Source organism: Wyeomyia smithii, chromosome 3 (genome assembly GCF_029784165.1).
Source record: "Wyeomyia smithii strain HCP4-BCI-WySm-NY-G18 chromosome 3, ASM2978416v1, whole genome shotgun sequence".
Taxonomy (NCBI): Eukaryota; Metazoa; Arthropoda; class Insecta; order Diptera; family Culicidae; genus Wyeomyia; species Wyeomyia smithii.
Window position 1 is genome coordinate 132,683,784 of NC_073696.1, and position 10,634 is coordinate 132,694,417.

Here is a 10,634-nt window from a genome sequence, read left to right on the forward strand (position 1 = left end):
GATTACCTCGGCTGCAAACAGTTGCAGTAGACTTGCCTTTAATCCGATATTGAAGGATTTGAACACCACAGGGGGCATTTCGTATTACTTTCCCCTGCAAGACCGAACACGCAACGCCGTCGGTTTATATGCAAGCCGAGTGGTTCTGACTTCAATACATGATGCGTTCGAGAAAGCGCGTGTGAGCCCCATCCAGCAGACTCCCGAAACGTATACACGAAGTCGAAAACACTCACCCGGGTGGTTGCCGAAGTTGTCGAAGTCGTCTTTCAATTAGGACACTTGGTGGTTTTGATTTGTGTTGACACTGAATTGTAATAAAAATAGCCTCAATGGAATAGTTCGGGATACATATGCGGCGTTATACTGTGTTTCGACGTGGTTGACCACAACTGCCGAAGACCGCAACTTTCTGGGTAGTAATATTCGCGCGATAAGTTGAAGTTCGAATACGAAGAACCACATGTACCCGCATAATAGGGTAAATCAGTACTAAATTGTCTACCATTTAGAAGCCTTTAGCATCCTGAACAAGTTTGCTGAACACCGCAACTTTCTAGCAGGTCGGAATCGTGAGATTAGTTAAGTTCAAAATACGACAAATTGTGTGCCCACTAGCGCCACATAGCCTTAAAATTTCACACTGGATTGGTCACCATACAGTAGCCTTTGACCTTCTGAACAAGTTTGCTGAAAACCGCAACTTTCTAGGTTTTCAAAACAGAGAAAGAGACTTTTAGGAAAGTGTCTAAATTTTTACTTAAACAAAAAAAAAAAAGATTTCAAAAACAAAAAGTGATTTAAAATGAAAACGGTCACCTCAGATTTCTTTACACTTAGAGTTTTAGACAGACACCTTAGTCGCCTAAAATTCTTCTGAACAATTCAAAATGAGCGCTATTATTAGTCTTTTTTATGTCCAACATTGTTTCACGTTTAAAATGTTACATAGACATGATGAAATTTTTGCTAGAAAAACTTTTTAAATAGTTCAAGAAAGATTGATGTAACTAAATTGACTACCTTAAAAATCAAAATTTTAAGAAATCTAAGATGAACCTCTTTCAAATCACTTTAATTTCTCATGCAAATAGCATCTCAAATTCAATTTTTCAATATTTTCAAATGAAAGTTCAAGCAATTCTCCTAAAGTCATTCCTTAACAACTTTTTTCAAGGTCTGACAATATTCAGATATATCGATTTATTACTGCTTTAAAACTTAAGCCCTTTTCAAATGTTAGTCTAGAGAAATTTTATATATTTTTATTTTATGTCATTTTGTCTTTAAAAAGAGTTCATTGTTTCTTAAATGCATACTTTATATACGTTTTTTTATTTCGTTTCAGATTCAGCAGGGAAGTACTTTTATCAAAAATTGATGCACCGTTGTTTTTGCAAATCCAGAAGCTTTTAGCTTTATTGCTCCACTCAGTACGACCAGAGTTAACTCCGCGAGCTTTACTCGCAGCAGCTCGCCCTCCAGATTTTGTTCCAGGGTATCAACAAGATTCATCCGAGTTTCTTGGTTACTTATTGGAAAAGCTTCACGAACAAGAGAAAAAACTTATCAAAGATCAATTTGAGAGTAATTTCAAAGGTCACTGGACGCTTGGCGATAAAAATTCCCAAATGCAAGAATCATTTTCCTCTGTGAATGGGATTACTCATAATGAATTGCGAAACAATGAAAGTCAACTAGGTCAACAGGAAAGTGTCGCTCAATGCAGTCAGACACTGCTTCCGCCTACGCTTATACAAAAAACATTCGATGGTAAATTGTTTGTAACCTACCAGTGTAATGAATGCGGCTCACAAAGTTCGAATCTGGACGCGTTTCGATCATTTGAGCTCTCTTTTCCGGAATCGAGTGATCTAGGAATAGAATATTCCGTTCAAAAATTGCTTGATTTCTATTGTTCCTCAGAAAAGCTGATAGGCGATAATCAATATTTCTGTGATAAATGTAAAAGATTGTGTAACGGAGAACGTTCCATTCGCATATTGAAATCGCCAAGAAATCTCATTCTTACTCTCAAACACTTCCGATATGACCAGCAAAGACATACTAGAGCAAAGCTAATGAATAAAGTGCTACACGATGAAATTATATCCTTGCGAATAGTTACGGAAACTGGGCATTCCTCTGTTATGCAGTATGTACTGTATGCAGCTGTAGTACATGCGGGGACTAGCATGGATTCTGGACATTATTATACCTACGCACAGGATAAATCAGATTGTTGGTATAAATTCAATGACAACTTCGTTACAAAATGCTCTGCTGATGAATTGCATTCATTATCTAGCCCGAATACACCGTATATTTTGTTCTATCAAATGCAATATTTGGCAACAGTCGCCGATGGAACGAACGATCATTGCATAGACTTAGACGAAGATATGGATGATCCATCAGTTGTTAAATCGTCAGCTAGCTCTTCAAAATCTATTGAAGATTGTCAACTACCAGAGCTTGAAGAACTTCCTTCGCATTTACGTGACATTATAGTCGGTGATAACCAGTCTTATAAAGAAGAAATGCGCAATGAGAATAGGAAAATAACCAAACATCGCATCGGTACTAATAAAATCGTTTTGCCAAAAAATTACGATTCTGACAACGAAGATCCGCCACCGAACTCGTGTGGTAGTAAGATAGATTACAATAATCGTTTCATCTTCTAATGATTGGCTATGAAGTCTGAAAAGCGCTTAAAGCGTTTGATATCACACCCAACAAAATATTTTTAAAGGTGGCCCATGTTTGTTATAGCAACAAAATAAATACTTGTCGTTCAACTGAATTCATCAATCTTCAATAAACCTTTAAATTAGAAAAAAATGTTTCTCTAGAACAGGTAAAACTGTCGAGTGTCACCCGATGCATGATTATTATAGCGAATTTCTTTATTCCCAGTGTCCTAGTTGTGACCTGGAGGCAACCTAACTGCTGTCAAAATATTTATTCCCTTGGTTTTGACCCAGTATTGACCTGGTAGCACCTCCAGAGCCCACCGTAAATTTTGTCATTTTCAGCACACCAACGCATGAGCTTAGTTTGTAAATAACTATCTGGTATTTCTTTTTTATTTGTATTGTAAATCGCAGTATCGTTTTTTTTTAATTCTTGGTAGGTTGACACTACCCCAGTTGAATAAAGAAGTTCGCTATTAGACTAACAGTGGAAATCGATTAGCGGCATCCATAAACTATGTTACACGTTACGCATCACAAAAATATTGCCTTTTTCTCCGGATACGTAATTTATGGATGACACCTTTTCGAATTTCGTTTAGAAGTAGGGCTCAAAAGTTTCGTCAAAGTCCCACTGACTGATGACCGATGAAAAAAATTCACAGCAGAAAGTCATGAAATTGTCGATATCGAATTTTTTTTTTTTTTTTTTTTTTTTATTCTCGTTTATTTTCCGTCGGTCTAGTTCCGCCACTGTTGTGGCCAATCACCGACGCCCAGGGAGGCGACTCCACACCCAGGACCCTAACTCACGACCCGTTTATCAACGGACCGGCGCCAACGGCTTTACTTCCTCATGCGATGGAAGGCGTGATCCCAGAGATTTTTCGCCTCAGAAAATCTCCCGGTGTCGGCTAGGATTGAATCTAGACCAGTTGGGTTGGTTGTGAGTGGATCACGCCACCTCACAACCATCGACACCTATGTCGGCGGTGGGATTCGAACCCAGGCGTCGAGCGTGGTTGACGGAGACGTTACCAACCACACTAGGCCCCCGCTCTCAATTTTTTTTTTTTTTGATTCCAGGTGTCTTAAAACGCAGCGTTGTTACAGTTGGTGCGAGTTTTGCGTTTCTCGCGTATTTGACGTGTTTTTATTAGTCCATGGTTTGAATTTTGCGGAAAGCCTTGAAATCTTTCTTTCAAGGATCTAAAGCTAACTATTGAAGAATTTCGCTGGCGGCATCCTCTCCGAATTCTTTGAAATTTTGTGGGTGTGTAGGCTTCACCAAAGATAACTAGAACAAGATATTTAACTTCCATATTTTTCATACATTTTAAACACGACCGATATCCGACGGTTAGTGCTGCCATCACTTAAATTCTCATAAAATTGTCACTATGAGCAAAGCCGATATATCGTGCATAGTCCGTCATCGATCGTTGAGCTGTTCGTCTTGAACTTTTCTACAGATCAGACGTGTTTTTGGTAGAGATCCTCAGAGAGAGAGAGAGAGAGAGAGAGAGAGAGAGAGATAAGCGATGAAAAAACCGCTGATTTTGCAACTAGGTTTCACATATCAGAGGTGCCAGAGATCTTCTCAAAGCGCAATGTTGACTAACTTTTTTATTCGGCTCGTATAACTGATGGTGACGGTGGAAGTCCTGGGGAATAATTAAGTGCATCACAAAACCTGTGAAGGTGTGAAATGCTATGTTTATGTTTAATTTTATACTTTCATCATTATTCTGTAGACCATACAAAGGGTTTGTGAACCACCAGTTAAAATCACTGTGATGAAGCAACTTTGGAGCATTCTCAATTCATGATTTAGTAATAGAACATGAAAAATGTGTAAAGATAAATATATTCCTTATTGAACCTTATTGCAATACCTTTCAATGTGTTACCTTTCTTGTTCGTTTGGCTCGAATTTTGACATGTTCGTTTGGCTCACAACACTCTCTTCGCATATCTCTCCCTCTGAGTATTGCTAGTTTTCGGTTGCTTGTGGACTGGTCTTTGTCTGCCTATAGCTTCAAAGTTTGTGTTTTGTCAGTGCGTCTTTTAAAGATTACCTGAAACTTATTTCGCATCAGTCTTTGTCAAGACTACCTACTTTTTATTTTAACATTTGTTTTACCTTTTTTCGTATCCTGAAATGACAGGGCGAAAAAAGAAACCACGCATCACTACGAGGAGAAAGAGAGAGCATTCTCTCTCGGACAATTCGAGTATCTGCAGTGAAAATCCCTTTGATATTTTGCCTGAGCAAGAAGCTGGTGAAATGGAAGTTATTTATTTATTTATTTCGTCAATCATATATGTAGACTGGTTACATTAATTTCTAAACCATACACGAACATAAAACAAATTAATTTTGTGTCCTCATCCTCAAGGACTTGAAATACTGTTTCTGTTTATACCGGGACATCGTAAAGTCAATGGCTTCGCAGTGTTGATTATAAGAATTCATCATACTATTTATAGGTCCATTTTTTGCGTACTCCGTACGATGATGGTTAAGAGCAAATAAACTACGGTGTCGAAGTTGTCGAATGGGTGCATAAAAGTTAAATTTAGAAAGTAGTACTGCTGAGTCAACGTTCTGCGAAACGATATCGTTTACAAATGAAGCCATCGCGTACTCTCGCCGTTCTTTTAATGTTTGAATGTCAATCAACATGCAGCGTGCTTCATATGACGGAAGACGATGTGCGGTCCAACCTAGCTTACGAAGAGCATATAGTAGAAATTGCTTTTGTACTGATTCTATTCTTTCTTCATGTACGCCAGGACGAGGAGACCACACAATGCTACAGTATTCCAGTATTGACCTCACATAGGCAATATACAAAGTTTTGATAGTGTACGGGTCTTGAAAATTGTAGCAGAAGCGTTTGATAAACCCTAACATGTTGTTTGCCTTGTGTATGATAGGGTTATAGTGGTCGATTGAATTAAGTTTAGAATCTAAGATTATTCCTAAATCCCTCACATTTCTTCACATTCTGATCCCCTAATGCAATTACAATTTTGGGCGTTGTTAATTTTCTGCTAAAGGATATTACATTGCATTTTTTACATTTACTTCAAGTAGGCTTTTCTTACACCAGATGTAAAATGTGTGTTTTTCATTCTGAAATACATTGATGTCTTCTTGATTTTTTATTTCCAAAAACAGTTTCATGTCGTCGGCATATATTAGAACTTTAATATTTTTGAGGATGAAGGAAATGTCGTTTACGTACAAAATAAAAAGAAGTGGTCCTAAGTGGGAGCCTTGGGGAACACCTGAAGTAACTTGAATGGGATTTGACTTTTTTCCATCAAATTTTATTATCTGTTGCCTGTTTGTTAAATATGATTCAAGCCACTTCAGGAGACCAGACTCAATTCCAATTATTTGCAGTTTAAAAAGTAGCATTGGTATGTCAATACGATCAAATGCTTTGCTAAAGTCTGTATAGAGAGCTTCAACATGGTTCCCATTATCCATTGCATTCAATGAGTAATCTACGAATTCAAGTAAATTTGTGGATGTAGAGCGGCCTTTGAAGAAGCCGTGTTGTTTGTCAGTTATTCGATTTTTGACTTGAGCAAATATCTTTTCATTGACAATTGCCTCAAAGAGTTTAGGAACGCAAGAGATAATAGCGATTCCACGATAATTACGTATGTCAGATTTACGCCCAGATTGGAAAATAGGCACTAAAAATGAGCTTTTCCATATATTTGGGAAGACTCCAGTTTCCAACGACATATTGAATAGCCAAAACAAAGGAGATGTAAGTTCCTTCGAAAGATTTTTCATGAGTGCTGGAGGTATTCCGTCAGGTCCAGGTCCTTTGGAAGGGTCTAAATTTTTCAGACCCTGCAAAACATCCTGTACCTGAAGTTGGTTGACATCAACGTTTCTTGGATATTCTGGATAAAATGCAAAATAATCGCGGTCGCGATTTTCTACGGAAAATGTGGTATAGATTTCCTGGAAAAATTTTGCAAAGAGATTGCAATTTTTCTCCGCGTTCTCATCAACATGTTCATCGAGTTGCATTATTGATGGAAAATGTCTGATTTTAGTTTTGTTTTGACGTAATTGAAGAAGTTCTTTGGACAAGACTTAATTTCTAGTTCAGTTTTTGCATTGAATTCTTCAAATGCATCACTGATTGCAAAGTTCAGTTGATCGCATGTTTCCAAGTAAATTGCTAGATTTTCACTGCTATAGTGTTTTTTGAAAATTTTGTGGGCTTTTTGTTTGCGGTTTTTTAAATTTTTTATTTGTTTGTCAAACCAGACTGGATGTTTAGTGTTAGCGTGGCGTCGTTTTTTCTTCAATGGAATCTCTTGAGAGATGATGTTGTACAGAATTCTGTAAAAGACGCTAACAGATGATTCGACATTTCCTTCATCTCTAAAAATTTGTTGCCAATTGACACAGTTTAATTTGTTTTTAATATTTGCATAGTTCGCGAGTTTGAAATCAAGAACTTCCTCATACTCACAGTCGTTGGATCTTTGATATTCATGTAAAAATAAAGAATATTCAATTGCTGTGTGAAACTTTTCGTTTTTCCACAGTGGGTTAAATGATTCGGTCACACAGAAATCTTCATGGATATTCGTTAAGAGTAGGTCCAAATAGCAATTTTCACGGTTTCTTACATGGTTAACCTGGTTCAAACCTAGTTTAGCAATTTCGTCAAACATGAAGTGCAAAGTTATGTTATCTCCAACGACTGGGAGTAGGATGCTTTCGTTTTCAGGGTCCAAGATGAAGTCAGCGGTGTTTTGATTGAAGTCCCCATAGATGTGAACTTTCACTTCTGGAGGTAGTTCAGATAAAATTTCTTCTGCGCAATTAAAAAACTTTTCATACGTAATTTTATTAGCGTTATGTGGAGGAAAGTACACAGAAGCGAATACGTGTGTTTCACCTGCTATGTGCGATTTTATCCAAATGTGCTCGAATTCTCTGAATTTAGGTGCAGCAACAGTTTCTGAATTAAAATTCACAGAGACCGCTATGAGAACTCCTCCGCCTGACTTCTTTTCGGATTCTTGAAGATTCCTGTCATTCCTGAATACATTAAACATATTTCCAAAAATTTCTTCACTTTTGACACTTTCATCCCAGCTTGTGTCAGTCGCCAATATGACTGAAAAGGATGAGCCTAAAAGATTGTTGTAAATTTGTTTCATTTTGGCTGGGCCTTTCATGCGATTGAAATTTTGACAGTAAACCAAAATTTCAGTCGCATTTTGTGTTGGTGAAGAAATTTTTGGGGATATGGTGGTTGGCGATGTTTGAGGGTTGGTGAGTGTTACCTGTAAGCAGCGTTGCCCTCCAGTTTTTCCTGGATATCTCCAGTTTTGTCCGAGCACGCCAGCGAAACAGCTAAAGGTTGAATATCTCCAGTTTTTAAAAAATTGTTCCAGTTTTATCCAGCTTTCTTTTCGTCACCTTTCTTTTCATTTCTTTCCCCTCAAACGTATGGTCTTTTAAATATTTCGTGCATTCATGCCCTTCAGTTTTTTGGTTTAAATCGAATTCCAGTCGCATCTTCATAATTTCGAGTACGTCAGACTTTATACCTAGTGACTATAATTTTCATCAGTGAAAAATCTAAATGGCAATGCATCGTCTCTTCCATCCTTTTTGTTTACATTAAATAATACGGTGTAATATATGCATGTAATTGTTATTTATACAACATTTTTGTACCGAAATTCAAACAAATTTCTACAGAAGCTTCAAATTTTTATATCCAGTTTCCTCCAGTTTTTTATTATGAATTCTTCCAGTTTTTCTTGGAAAAAGGTTGGCATCGCTGCCTGTTAGTCTTCTTCTTTCTCATCGAAAGGGGTCGTTATTTCCGAAAACTCGGTTTGTAAAATTTGTCGGTGCTTTCCCTTAGTTGTTGTAGGCGGTGTGTTCGTTCACTGGATAACGATGTCCGATGAGACTGCAGGTCTGCTAAAGCGTCATCGCGTGATATTCCCAGTTCTTCATGTACGGCCAGGAAAATTTCACGTAGCAGGTTTAAGTCAGTTGGTAGTCCTTCAGCTGCCAGCATCACCGATGCACTAATTTTGGTGATTCCTCGAATGCATACCGTTATTGGCTGATCATGCAGGAAAGCGAGGAAAGTTCGTACCGTATCCATAATTTTGTGATCACGCAGCCGTGCTTTCAGATAGCGTTTGTCACCAGCAGCGGCTTGCTCCGTTAGTCTGACAATCGGTGAACGCATATGATCTAGCAGCGGAGCAGTATTTTCCGGTTCCGACTGTGAAGTAGGGCTCTGTGTTGTACCTTTTTCAGATCGATACGGGTTGATAGTTTCTCCTTTCCTGAAGTTGATGAGTATTGGAGCAGAAAGTGCAGCTATCGGATGGTCGGTTGATGAGGGGCCACCCGAATTGAACTTTTGCTGTGGCTAGTAATTCTTTGTCTGATGCGTTGATACGTTGATAGTTTTGCGTACCGCTGTGCTTGTTGTTTTGTTTACTGGTATGATTTGTTGTTTTCTTTTGGCTTTTTCGGGAGCTTTTTCTTGTAGTCTTCGAGACCGTTGCTTGGCATCATAAGTGGACCAGTCCTGCTTCCATTGTCATTTGTTACCCAGAAATCTCCATCCTGTAGATGTATGGTCCGCTTTCGGGTAGAAAGATTTTTCAGCTAGTTCTTCCTGAAGATCTTTTTGAGGTTTTGCACTGCATGTGTTAGTCACCTGAAGATTGGAGACAGTCCCTGAGACAAATTTCACCTCCTCGAGTATTTCAGTAAGTTTTGAGTCGTTATTTGTATGAGGTTTCAATGACTCAGCCTCTGTGATTGAACTAATAAAATTGCTAGTCAGGCTTAAGAGCCGTTCGTCAAAATATTTATGTATTTTTTGTGGCATCGTTGAAAACGACTCGCTGATGCCGGTCAATGTCGTGTGCAATTTATTGTCACACGACTTTATGTGCTGCCCGACCGCATTGCACATGTTTTGATTGCTTTTGTTATTCGCTGACAAAGTTTCTTTGACATCATTAAGCAGGTGCTCCTCAATACTGTCGAACAATTCTGGCACTAAGCAGAATTTTTTCATATCCGCGGCAATGCGATGATTGGCGTCCGTCTGTCGATGAATTGCCTCCACAAGCTGCTCCTGTTGATGAAGCAGCTTCCGTACGTCAGCTTCCTTCCGGAGAATTTCTTGACATTCCGTACACAATGGCGCCATATAAGATGTGATGAAAAGTTCGCGGTGTCGTTGTACGCCGATACACGCCGCATGGTAAGTTCTACAGCAGAACTCGCACTTCCAAAAAAAGCGGTCGTCGTTTATGCTGCACGAATTTACACCGCACGGCATGGTTGTTTACGTTAATACACTAAGCGGAAGAGTTACGACACGGATGGTCAGCAAAAACACGCGACGTTGTCAAGGTGTGAAAAAAAAACAAAAAAAATGTACACTATACAAGTTAACTGCGGAGCGAAAAGCAAACGCGTCCGCGCCCGATGACTGTTCGAGGCGAAAAAAACTAGTAGTAGTTACTAGTAATGAAACTATACAAAATGTAATATCTTTTAAAAGGAGAAAGTTCCACCTATTGTGGTAACTATTTCTTCTGAATTTAATATTTTCAAAATAGAACTTTCAACGTTTGTTTCTGACTGTGAAGTTACCTATCAAATTGGTCGTAGAGGCGAATGCCGCTTACTAGCCGACTCTATAAAGGGTCGTAATCGTCTTATTCAGTATTTAACTGAAAAGATGTATAATTTTTTCACATATGACACTAAGAGCGCCAAGCCGTTCAAGGTCGTATTGAAAGGTCTCACCAATGCACAGTGGGGCGACTCCATACAAAGGCTGGCCAAGCAAAAAAAGTGTCGATAAATACGACAAAAGCTTGGTATTTACATAATTTTGGGGC

General features: G+C 38.5%; 1 protein-coding gene across 7 annotated transcripts in view; it reads left to right on the forward strand.

Annotated features, from left to right (window-relative positions):
• Positions 1–3,175, forward strand: part of LOC129727020 (ubiquitin carboxyl-terminal hydrolase 38) — a 71,507-nt gene extending 68,332 nt beyond the window's left edge. For 6 of the 7 annotated variants that reach the window (XM_055684384.1, XM_055684386.1, XM_055684381.1 and 3 more), the window contains exon 8: positions 1,349–2,844. In XM_055684384.1, the coding sequence (XP_055540359.1) occupies positions 1,349–2,687 (1,339 nt within the window). In that variant the 3' untranslated portion in view covers positions 2,688–2,844. Of the gene's footprint in view, positions 1–1,348; positions 2,861–2,919 lie in introns of those variants that run through there. The other variant, XR_008728458.1, reaches the window with a different exon arrangement.
• The last annotated feature ends 7,459 nt before the right edge of the window (positions 3,176–10,634 follow it).